The sequence below is a fragment of the Sceloporus occidentalis genome, unplaced genomic scaffold (assembly GCF_023333645.1).
Source record: "Sceloporus occidentalis isolate IW3139 unplaced genomic scaffold, rSceOcc1.0.p SCAF_3, whole genome shotgun sequence".
NCBI lineage: Eukaryota > Metazoa > Chordata > Lepidosauria > Squamata > Phrynosomatidae > Sceloporus > Sceloporus occidentalis.
In genome coordinates this window covers 67,236,325-67,249,288 of record NW_028316983.1, presented here as the reverse complement: position 1 = coordinate 67,249,288, position 12,964 = coordinate 67,236,325, and the positions used below count along the sequence as shown (strand labels likewise).

General features: G+C 40.5%; 1 protein-coding gene across 1 annotated transcript in view; it reads right to left on the bottom strand.

Annotated features, from left to right (window-relative positions):
* The window catches only part of CELSR2 (cadherin EGF LAG seven-pass G-type receptor 2), a 132,018-nt gene that overhangs the window by 29,935 nt on the left and 89,119 nt on the right, over positions 1-12,964 (bottom strand). Inside the window, exons 14-25 of the mRNA XM_089518291.1 lie at positions 11,866-11,986; positions 9,882-10,065; positions 7,916-8,017; positions 7,454-7,548; positions 5,891-6,100; positions 4,755-4,938; positions 4,366-4,509; positions 2,374-2,557; positions 1,750-1,917; positions 1,290-1,416; positions 901-1,101; positions 303-477 (exon numbers count right to left, since the gene is read on the bottom strand). Coding sequence (XP_089374417.1) covers positions 303-477; positions 901-1,101; positions 1,290-1,416; positions 1,750-1,917; positions 2,374-2,557; positions 4,366-4,509; positions 4,755-4,938; positions 5,891-6,100; positions 7,454-7,548; positions 7,916-8,017; positions 9,882-10,065; positions 11,866-11,986 — 1,895 coding nt within the window. The remainder of the gene's footprint in view (positions 1-302; positions 478-900; positions 1,102-1,289; positions 1,417-1,749; positions 1,918-2,373; positions 2,558-4,365; positions 4,510-4,754; positions 4,939-5,890; positions 6,101-7,453; positions 7,549-7,915; positions 8,018-9,881; positions 10,066-11,865; positions 11,987-12,964) is intronic.

Sequence of the window (12,964 nt, the reverse complement as noted above, 5' to 3'; positions counted from 1 at the left end):
CTTTCCTTGGTAATGTCTCCTAGTCACTCAGATGATCATCACTAAGCCAACAGCTTACAGTGGGAAGAGCAGGCCCAGGACTAAAGGGTATAAAATGTAGCTTGGTAGGCTTGAAGCTCTGTCCACCCCAGCTCTACCACAATTTTAGCCTGGGCTTGTTTGGGTATGTCTAGCTTGACTTAATTCTCAGATGTCCAAACAGGGCCAAGGGTCACTTGTTGCCATATACTGACTTTGTTAAACCAAGACATCAATCATAAGGTACATTAAGATAACCACAAGCAAAATCTATATAATTCTACCTGTGATGAATGCTGGCACGCCCCAGCCAACCATGTAGTAGAAGCGCATGGGGCCATAGTTGATGTCGCGCACCTCACTCAGCATACGGTAGATGTGCAGTGCTTCTAGCAGTGCCCAGGCAAAAGTGCACATATACAGAAAATGCAGCAAGATGGCAATCACAGTACAGACAAACTGGCATGGAAAGAAAGGAAGAAGGGAGGAGAGTTAGGGAGTCTGTTCCCAATAAGCACAAATAATCAACTGAAAATACAATTCCCAACTGGGCGGATATTTACCACAGTCCCCAGTCTTTATCCCATAGTCCCACAATATGCATTAAGGCAATTCAGCTGACATTTCTGGTCAGTCTCATATGTGTCCACTTGAAGGAAGACATGCAGACACCAGATAGCATTGCACAATTATTTTAGTATCCCATAGTTGTTAGCACAGGTCTCCAAACCCAAAGCATATACTCAGTTGGTGCTGGCAGTGACTGGTTTTATAGTCTTAGTCTGGTTAGCCAAATTCCCTACCATTCTCCTAAAGCTTCCCCTCTTTCACCATCACCACTATACTACCATCAGCACTATCAGCACTATCCCTGGAGCTCACTGGAAGGTCAGCTTGATTGATGCCCAGCAGGAAGATGAGTTCAGAGAGAAACAGTGAAACCACTAGATTCTTGCGAATGCTTTGCTGGTTAGATCGTAGAGCTCTTAGTCCAGCCAGGAAGAGGAAAGTGAGTAGAAGGCTACCCAAGGTCACAGCGACGGAGGCATATGTGATGGTCTTCAAGGGCAAGATCTCACCATTCTGGTAGAAAGAGAAAGTGTATTTATGGACTGATCAGGAAGACATGGGTTTAGCTGTAGCATCACACTCTTCCATCCCTGAAGACAGAAGCCTAATCTCTGCCACAATCCCAGACCCCTCTTTACACTCTTCCCTTCCTCCCTCACTTATTTACCCACCTCTAAGAGATGGGTTCCCACTTGTCTCACCTCTCTGCGAGAAATGTCCATCAGCACAGCAAAACTGGTCATGTGGTTACACTGGCAGCTAACATGGGTCTCATTCCTGAAGATAACTTCACAGCCTTTAGCTGACCAACCACCAGTCCCACTTAGCCTAAAAAAACAAGAGAGCACCAGACATTACAGTGGAAACTCACCTTACGCAGGGGATCTGTTCTGGACCCCCCTGCATAAGGTGAATTCCACCTATGCTGGAGGCCCATTCATTTGAATGGGGTTCTTGCACATGGCGGCATGGGAGCGTGAGGGGTGCTACGGGCACGCACCTCATTCATCTGAATGGGATGCGCTGCCCCTTGCACCCTGCATACGCCCCGCAGCTTGAGCACATACGCTCAAAGCTGCGTATAGCAGGCCCACATCTAACTACATTTCCCTCCCCAACAGGCTTAGATAAACCTCCAGATTTGTAATTCAGGAAACTTACAGAATGGAGTGGTTCCAGAAAACACAGATAGGCTTAGTACGCTCTTCAGTTTCTAGCAGCCGAAACTGCACCGTAATGGGTTTCTCAAGGGCCCGTTGCATCAATGCATCGTTGTCATGAATGTTGATGCTCACTACTGGGGTGTTGATGATGGGACGCTTGGGGACTCTATGACAACATATAACACATATTAAACCACATCCCTGTCACCTGCATGTGCATAGTACAGCCTTGTTTAATGGTGCACCCTATTGTTTTCAGATATCCTCTAGGACCAAACATCAAGATAACATTGTCATCATCACCACTATCATGATAATTAAGCCTTTAACACGGGAGATCATCTATTTGGTAGGCTAGAGGCCAGACAGCTGTATAAAAGGTAGTGGGGTGCCAAAGACATAGAATTCAGTCCCAGTACAATCCCTTCAGAAAATATGGAGAGAACTATGACATGGATAGGAGAAGAATTTACCAGAGTTTTAAACTGAACTCTCCTTGGGATACTAAGGACTAAGTACATGCGCTATGTACCGTATGTTTTTCTTAGGCATCTGAGGAACCCTCATACCCTTTGCTGATATGTGTTTGTGTGTGTGTTTGGGAGGGAGGGGCAGGTATTACCTCAGGCTTCGTTTATCTGTGTCATACTGTTCTGGAAGCAGACCTGCCAGAGTGCGGTAGATGATCACACTGGCAATGGCCTGCCCCTCACTCAGATCTGGGTGCCTTTTCTGTCTTGTCATCAGGGCAGGTTCTTCCTCCTCACTAGTACCAGGAAGATGCCTTGCATTGGGCACAGATGGTTCTGAAAAGTGAGCATGAGACATTGAGCTGGATTTTACTTTTCTATAGAAAACAGGGCAAACCAGGCTAATCCTTTATAGAGATATTTATTTAGCTGCAATGTGTATTCCTTTATTTCAAGTTTTATAGAATGCTTTTCTGCAAAACAGCTCCCAAAGTAGAGTTGTCATAATCCTGGATTCCTCAATTGTAGGGTTTTTAAAAAGTATTGATTAATTTTAAAACATATAACACTGATACATATACATTTTGTAGAAGATTATGGACATGTCCAGCAGAGATTAGTACCTACAGTACCACTGCTTCTGTGTCATGCTACCTCACTTGCAAAAGACCACTGCTTCGTCTTCCTAGGTTGGGGATTGGAGCTCTGTTTAACTTCGTGTCAGAATGCAAAAGCCATCAAAATATATCCTGGTTGGCCACTGTTTAGCTCAACCTCTGTTGCTATTGTCCTTGCCCTGAGAACTGCCTGTTCAGCCTTGCTTCTTTCTGAGAATTATTCCTCTCATCTCACCCACAAAGCTATTAAATATAATTTTGAGCAATTTCTTAGTAGGGCTACTAACTCTGGCTCCTCCAGTAGCTGATTCTGTTTGGTAACAGAATCAACTTCAGATCGTTTCCATGTGCGCTGGAACCTTCAAGATTTTTTCATGCCCTTCAAAGTTGGTTGGGATCTGAATCTATTATTATTATTATTATTATTATTATTATTCAAAACCACTTAAACATCATTACTCAATATCAGTAACATGATCTTATATTCACAATTAGTTTTCATGTTGTGTACTTTACAAAAAGATACCTTCCTCCCCCCTCCCCCCTTATTCTTAAAAAATACAAAGTTGTATCATCATAGTTATAACTGCCCTTTTTAATATTTTCTTCATCTTCCATAATATCTATTAATTCAATTCGCTTCTATCAAAACTATTAAATTTTCTTTTTACATTCATATGAATTCTGTACTTTCTTAATAGAAATTGGTTTTGACTTTTCCCCTACCTATGCTTAACTTACACTATTGTTTTACTATTTATCCTATATTACACCCTCACTTTTGTTATTTAAATTACCTGATACACTTAGTTTAACCACTTCAATCACAAAGTTGGCTGGGATCTGAATCTTAATCTAGCATCAAGCTGACATGTCTTCATTTTGTCATCACTCTTAGGAAAGGTATAGAGGAGAGAGAAAATCATGTGGAGGTGGGAGTTTGAACAGACAAAACCACAGGAAGAAAAATAATAAAGTAAGGCCTCCCCATGCTGGTCCTCTGTTTCCAGTTTTAGCCTCCAACTGACTGATTTTCATTAAAAGAGAAAAACTTCTTACATGGGAAAGTTCATCAGAAATACATAACATGTTTATCTTGGCCCTAATTGTAGTATTCAGTATTAATTTGAATCAACCATCTGTTAAACAAACTATGGCCTCATTTCCACAAATTCTGCCAATGACATTGAAGCTCTCCAAACAACTCCTTGTTACATGTGCTTCCAGCTCAAGTAAGAAATTTGTCATCCCCTACAAGACAAGGTGCTGAGCATACGCCAAAGAGTGTGGGAGGCAAATCTGTATGAAGACTTCAGTCCGAGGTTGAAGGGGATAGGAAAACTGATAGACATTTAACCAGTTTAGCACTCTGTATTCTGAAAAGCAATCACAGACTTCAGACTTACTTATTTGTCTAATTGCCCATGTTCTGAATCAAACATGAAATAAAGCCTTGGATAAATGGCCCGCTCTTCCCATATCCATCTAGGCTTTCAAGGGACTTTCAGCCAAAAGCATCAAACTCACGTTTGCCTTCTGGAGCCTTGAAAACGCTTTCAGGCAGGATGACAGTAGTTTCCAGGTCTGCAGGCTTCTCACCCCTAAGTGCTTCATAGTGAGGCAGTTTTGCACCAGCAAAGTTCATCTTCTCCAGTCTCACTACAGAAATGACTATCAGGAATAGATATGGACATAGTCTTCATTGGGCATCAAACCAATTGAATACAAGCTTACAATTGCCCAACCTCTCTTAGCCTCATAGCTTTCCCTTTCCCATGGATAAGGCTGCAGACCCTGAACATTCAGCAATATTGCTTTATTCACATTCAATGCCAGAAAATTTGACTGATTAAAAACTTGCAATTAAACAACTAGGGTATCTTTAAGTAAGGGAGTCCTGATTATTATTCTCTCACCAATGTTGGGTGTGATGATGGTGAAGGGGTTCAAGTATGTCTTGCGCATGTTCTGGGCCAAAGTGCTGGCATAGTCCTCAAAGTGCTTTAGCAGCTGTGCCGTGCCACCCTCTGACTGCTGAATTAGTTCCCAGTGACGCTTGTTGCTGTTGTCTAGAAGGGCACTGCCTACTTTGAGTAAATTCTACAGGGAAGAAAGGTAAAAAGAGCAATAAGAAATTATTGGAAGTGGCTGTGGCTGGCAAGTGTGACATAACAGCTTCTCCAGGGAACAGGTTTGGCGATTCTTTCTAGGATTCACAGCAAGGCCAAGCAACTACAAGAGTCCAGTGGGAAAGAATGGCTATTGCTGGAATTCTTCAGGTCAAGCTGTTGTTTTTGTGCTCATGGTATTTAGGAATTCAGTAGGACTAAGGGCATGGTCTTTACCTACATGTAGGTGCTCCTGTTTGCGAATATCTAGGCCAGAGGAATTCTCAGGCCTGATCATGAAATCTGACAGTCATAAATCCAAACAGATAACTCTAAGCCCATATTGTGCCAGGAATCATGCTTCTTCTAGAATCTACTTTCCCAAGCTGACCTCAAACCTCTCTTCTGTCTTCCTCTCATGATATCTTACAAGGGCAGACTTGAGTGGATTAGGTTTTTCCAACAGAGGTCAACAGGATGTTCACAATTTCTTTTCTGCTTAGCCACCTGCTCTGGTCCTCCATACTACACAGGAGCAGACTAGCCAAGCACCATTGCAGCAACCTTCTGGCACTGCAACAACAACAACCAAAAAAACCTATTCTGTGTGCTAGTGCCCAACTTGTCTGCTGCCTTCTCTGCTTCCTCCAAGAATGTTAATTACTTTGCCATGACAATGGAAAAGCCAATATGGTATAGTGGTGTGGCTGTTGGACTAGGATACCAGGAGAGCAGGGTTTGAATCCCTGGTGAGTTATGGAAACCCACTAGGTGACCTTGGCAAGTCACACTCTCTTAGCCTAATAGGAAGGCAGTGGCAGACTGCTTGTGAATAAATCTTGCCAATAAAACCCTAAGTCAAAGTCAACTTGAAGGCACATAACAACAACAAGCCATGACTTTAAGCATTTCAGCTCCATGTGAATTTCAGCCAAGAAATATACCTCAGTGAAGTGCACATCCTGTGTAGCTGCCAAGCCAAAACCTTCTTGGGTGCTCTCATGTTTGAGGAGCTGGGATGAGAGATGATAAGCCACCTTGATGTCACTACCAAAGAATTTGGCTGTGTTCTGTGTAGCATTGCGAAGCTGGAGAGCCACTTGCTGAGACTGTTCTATATCCAAAATTGATTCATTCCGCAACAGCTTCTCTGCCTATTCCACAAACAAAACAAAGACACTCAACAGCAGACACTTAAAACAAGATCACTGATCAAATACTATCCTTAGACTAGTCTGATCTCAGACCCTTGCAGTAAAATAGTGTTGATCACAACTGCACTCAGTTGTGGCCTAGGTTGTTATGGTTCTGACCTACTGCAACCGAAATATGCAAGCACAAAATTTGTTACTTACCACAGAATTCAATATCCTGAACACACTCACTTTCCAGTTTCTAGTCCTTATGCCTTATGTAATGTTGGAAATGAAAGGTAATGGCTTGTTAAACTTCTAGACCTACAATAGGCTCTGAATACAACTAGCACACAGTGGTTTGAATGTGAAGCATTCGTTTTCTGCCTGGCCTATTGCTAGAGCTAATAATTTTAAATTACACAGAATTACACAAAAGCAGTCACTGTACAATCAAAATTTGTATTTGAATTATTATTATTATTTTGTAATATGAAAAATAGATTTCCTGTTTCTTAGTTCACAAAATTATTAGCAACTCCATAACATGGGGGGAAATAGGATAAAAATAATATAACAAAATATAAATATATGTTGTTTGGGCTGAGGAAAGAGTTAACTTGGTAGAAAATGTGTGTGTATATTTGCAGTGAGCATATACAGTTATGGCTACTATAAAAGCAAAGACAATGTGGTGTGAATAGTAATGTTATTAAACCATAGCACACCTATGCCAACCACGGGCTTGCTATTCAGTTTAAGGTTCTGCAGCCGGCAAGCCCCGGCTTTTTCAATGGGCGTGTGCACACACACACACATGCAGTGGCACAAGTAGGGCACACTCAATGAATAGAATGGGATTTAAGGTCCTGCATTTTTGCTATCCACGGGGGAAGGGGGGTGTCTGGAATGGATCCCCCGCAGATAGCAAGGACACACTGAATAAATAATTTAAAAACATTTCCCTGTCAACAAGAGCAATCTGTGTTATTTTCCAATAATTTGTATAGTCAATGACTTGAAGGTGGCACTGTGAATGCTGCTGTGCCTCTGTGTGAGCTTAAATTGTGAATACAGGTACAGAGTCCACAGGTTAATTGTGAAGCAGTTGCAATGCTTTCAACAACACATTCTCATCCTACAGTCAAGGGACACTTGTTGGATCACCAAATGGCCCTGGCTATCATGTGAATGCATCTTGAGATCAAGTGAGACAAAAACACTGTTATGTGATAGCTGATGATTAGGAGAATTTCTATGAACTAATAGAGATAGTAACCTACCAATCCCCAACACATAAATATGCAAGAAAACAAGTCCACAGATTCGTAGCTTGGCTCTGGGTAGAACAGAGAATGAACAAAAACCACTTACAAAACCCTTGAGAGTAGCAAAAGTCAGAGAGGTGCAGTTGAAAAGGTTGGGTGACATCCAGCCCTTGTGTTCATCACAGTGCCGTACAGCAGTCCCTGTAAAAGAAAAGAGTCACTTGTATGAAAATAGCCCCAGTGGAGAAAGAGGATGCTGGCCCAGGTAAACACATGCCATAAGACATGTGTTTACACTTCTGATGCCATCAGATTCGTTGTTACTTTTGTTATTACTCTTTGTGTTATTTGTAAAGCCCACTTTGAAGCTTAGTTGTGCTAATGAGATAGCTTTTGCTCCTAGCTAAGCATACAGTACTTTGGACACTCTTGTCCCTAAGTGACACAAATCTCCTTGGTATCAAGAATACGCAAGAACAGTCCTCAGTTCATACAAAGCCAATGCAGTAAGTGAATTGATTACCAATTATATGTATATGCAAGCACAATCTCAAAGGTGTTTTATTACCAACAGATCCTCTTGGACAAGAAGCAGCTGCAGGCAAACCAAAGCGGGTACGTGGCCACCAAATGTTAGCTTCAATGGCGCGTGGACAGCTATCATAATTCACTGCAAAAGAGAGAGTTTGTGAACATATATTACCTCTGTGTGGCTAAGAATGTCTAGAGTAAGTGATTACGTGCATGTTATAATCAATTTGCCATTAAGGTGACACTGCACTCTTACCTGCAACAGACTAACTTAGCTTGGTCATTTAGAAAACAATCACCTGCTTCCAAGATGACTATTTAAAACAGTACTATCTTTTTATATGGTTTTATATTATTAACTGATTTTAACAGTGCTGCTTGATATTGTTTCAAACCATTAACTAGTTAACTGTAATTATATTTTATTGTTTTTAAGATTTCAATAGAAGAGAAAAATAGAATTAATTATGGCTGAAATACCATAGTAACTATGTAACCTCTCCTAGCCAAACTGTCAGGGATGCTTTGATTAAGAGATTCTGCCTCAACATTAGGAGGAACTTCCTGACAGTAAGGGCTGTTCAACAATGGAACACACTCCCTCAGAGTGGATTCTCCTTCCTTAGAGGTCTTTAAACAGAGGCTGGATGGCCATCTGTCGAGTATACTTTGATTGAGAGTTCCTGCATTGCAGGAGATTGGACTGGATGGCCCTTGAGGTCTCTTCCAACTCTATAATTCTATGACTCTATGATTCAAACCTCCACCCCATATTTGAAAGAAATATCATTTACCTGTGCTCCAATTGCAGGGTAGATTAGATCTCTTTCTCTCTATGCAACTGATGTCTGGAGTAAAGTAGGTTTGGTGGAAGTTACAATCATGGCAATCACATCAAAACCATGATTAAATAGCAATCATGAATACAAAACAATTACCTAGATATACTCATTTGTAACTGCTTTGTATTCACAATCACTATTTAAATGATGATTTTGACAGTATTTTCAAGATCGTAACTCAGTACTAACCCTGCCCTAAAGGGCATCAGCTGCATGGGGGAAAGGAGATCCATTCTGCAAGCAATTTATACTTAACTAAGTAGCTGATACAAGATTCCAATCTATGATTTTAATTATAATTGTTGTAGATAAATTTTGGATGGGAAAAGAATGATTCTCTTCTGTGGTTTGTGGCTTTTTAAGCTTAGAAAAAGAGCACATAAGAAGAGAACATGAAAGAAGTATATACAATTAGGCACAAAATAGTTAAAGTGGCTAAGATGAAGTTTTCCTCCCCCCTCCCCCCTCCCCCCATAACACTTAGAACCCAAAGCTATTCATTGAAGATGAATGTTGGGAGATTCAGGACAGGCAAAAGGGAGTGCTAAGTACTTAGTTTAACTGTGGAATGTGCCACTTCTAGTTGTGGAAATGTCTGAATGGCTCTAAAAGGGTCTGGACAAATTCAGAAAGGTTAAAGCTATCAATGGCTGTTGGTTGTAATACCTATACCGTGCCTTCAGTATCAGAAGCAAGACATCTCTCATAACCAGTGTCTGACTGGCAACTGACTGGCCAATGCTGGACAAGATAGGCCCTTGGTCTCATCCAACAAGGATCTTCTTATGTTCTTATAATAGCACCTAGAGCCCTTTCACACTATACAATTGTAGAATTTTAATTCCATTTGAACTGCCATGGATGCATCCTTGGGTCTGTAAAACACTAGAGTTCCCTGGCTGAGAATACTGAAAGCCCATCCTAAAACTGCAAATCCACCAGAATAGTATGATGGCAATTCATGTGGAATCATTGCACTATAACTGCATATTGCAAAAAGACCCTGATAATGATCTCATCTATTCAACCAAAGGCGAAGCCTGTGATTTTACCTCATCATCCTTCCCTGCCATGATCCCTGTTGCCTCCAATTATTCATCCTCAGCCCAGCTTGCTAATGGAATCCCAAATCTATTCTGTTCTCAAGGAGATATTACTAACCTTCACAGCCATTGATGGTGACTTCAGCAAAAGGGTTGTCGCAGCGATCACAGCGGCGTCCAATGACACCAGGCTTGCAGGAACACTGCCCAGTCTCAGGTTCACAGGTGCGAGACAATGAGCCTGTGGGATAACAGTCACAGAGCAAACACATGGCACTGCCCAACGGTCGATAGTGATTTTCCTGTAGAACAACAGGAAGATACATAGATCTTAAGAAGTAGGATGGGACACTCTTAAAAGCTGTTGAGAAGAATATTACTCTCCTGGCTATCTTGACATTCAAGAGTTCTTCTAAAACAGTGGTTACCAAACTTTGATCCTCCAGATGTTTTTGACTTCAGCCCCCATAATTCCTGCCTGCTGGCCAAGCTGGCTAAGACTTCTGGGAGCTGGAGCCCAAAATACCTGGAGGACCAAAGTTTGGGAATCACTGTCCTAGAACAACACATATACCTATGTTAACTATTCCACAAGCATCTGTTATCCAAGATGTTCCTTTTCATTAAACTGCCTTTCAGGAATTCAAATTCACACTAATCAAGGGCAAATATTCTTAAGGCACAATTATAATTACTGTTAATTCTTTCTAATTCAAGTCATGCTTGCAACAACTCTATGACTTAACATAAGCTAAGAATGTGACTGTTTTCACACATCATACTAAACTATGGTATAGCATTATACATATGAGCAGGAATGATCTGCAATAAAGCTGGGGCTTGTATGCTCCCCTTCCCTTCATGGTTTGGAAGGAGGCATTCAGATGCATTTGCATTTGATTAACCATAATGTTTGGAGTGACAAAGTGCAAGTAAAAATTAACATTTGTTGGCTGCAGATAAAACAAACAAACTTCATTTATATACCGCTTCATACTGCCTAAGCAATGTCTAAGCGGTTTACAATTATAAGCTAATTTGCCCCCAACAATCTGGGTATTCATTTTAGCGACCTCAGCAGGATGCAAGCCTGAGTAGAGCTTGAAACTTTTTCCTGGTCTTGAACTCACAACCTTATGGTTTTGAGTGAGTGGCTGCAGTAGAGGCATTGAACCACTGCGCCACCAGGGCTCAAGCCATGGTTTCTGAAATTGGCTTGCTCAAACTTATCAGCATTGATGACAATCACAATTCCAAGTGATTGATGCATACTGGGCACTTCTGATGTGCATTAGGGGCTTCTGATGCACATTAAGGACTTCTGATATCATGGCAGATAGAAATTAAATTAATTTTATGAATTAATTTTATGGCAGATCTATTACAAAAAACAACTGAAAGGAGAAGCAAAGTTTCAGAAATCTAACCAACTGCATGGGGATGCAGAGCAGGTAACCCAAGATTTACTGTGACTTATTTCTGCTTGTACATGTCATGCTAAGCCATGGATAGTGTGACATGTGAACAAGACAATGATTTACCTAAGAGACATCTAATGAGCATCAGTGAGCAGGTATCTAACCCAAGATCTCTACCTCTTACACTACTCATTTTCAAATTGTATTTAAGGGAACACTGGAATTTCTTGGAAGCTTATCAAGTTTTCTCATTGAGAAGATCAGCATCAATAGATAAGCCTTCTTGCAGGAGAAGTGGACTATCACAATTGTTCTTCCATTATATTATACAACCTAAGTAAAATGTTGCATGATTTTTAAAATCATACTCCCTCAGTTCAAGCAGAGCAGTGTCTCAAGTACAGCAAGCCTGAACAGTACCACACACAGTGAATGTACATTGTGAAGAAAAAGTCTCACACTTCTCTGATAAAGTTCTTCAGTAGAGAAGTTCACATGGAAATGGTTCTGAATGTAGAAAGTTTAAAAGCCACAACCCTAAGCCAACAACTACACTGGCAAAGCATTATGCATTACTGATTGAACAACCATCCTATTAATAATTCACCACCCCCTTTCATCACCTCCAGACTTCAGCATGGACTGCTATCCCATTCCAGGAACAAAAAATAAGCCTAGGCCCACCTTGCAGCGACATTCTCCATTTGTTTTGTTGCAGTCAGGATCAAAACCTTTACTGACATCGCAATTGCAGGGTCCACAAATAGGGTGTCCCCACCATCCCCGTGGGCAGGGCTGAGCAAGTCTGCCACAAAAAGATTGCAGAACTTATTACAATCATTGTAAATATATCAATAGGCCAAATCAGCAGTATATCATATGCCTATATAGGAGGACAATGTACAAAATCAGCCATAATTAATGGGAACATTTAAATAACAAGTAACATGAGAACCTGCACAAAGCTACTAGTTATTATTTGTAACACAAATGTAATCAAGTTGCATTAAAAACAAATCAACAAGTTAGCACAAAGTTATTTGATTAGTGTAACAAGTAATAGCAATAGCAATAGCAAGTACATTTCTATATCGCTTATCAGTGCACTTAAGCACTCCCTAAGTGGTTGACAAAGTGTAAGCTAGTTGGCCCCAAGTAACAGATTCTGATTACTTTGAAAATTTGTTTTCTAAGATGGTTTTGAGACATTTTAGAGGCATTTTGACAGGAATTATTCAAGTTTTACGTCATTCTCTAATCAGTTTTAAAGTCCTTCCCAATAAAGCAACAAAAAATAATGAACATGCAGCAATCAGTGCAACAAACTACTTAAATATTGTCCATTTCTTTATAATAATAATAGTAGTAGTAGTAGTAGTAGTTACTATTATGAATAAATTACTTTTTAAAAATTACTTTCCAACCTTTGCCAATGGCAAATGCAGCAAATATATAGAATGCTGAAAAGCCTAATGTGAGAAAAGCCTTAAAATTAAATGTGCTTTAATGTATAGATTCAAGAGTGTTATGAACTATGGCGTGCCTTCTCCTGGACACCATTCCATAAAATCTTTTGCTCCCACATGGCTGATGGTCAATGTAAATTTGTAAACTCTTACAGAAGAGGCAATGACCCAAAATACATCAGAACTGTTGGGGTTGCCACACATATATCAATATTTAAAGTTTGTCAAATTAAGACTTCCCTTCTCTTATGGAATGGCAGTAGTGCTACAATAACACAAGGTATAGCAACTTTTCTTCCCTGCACACAAATACCATA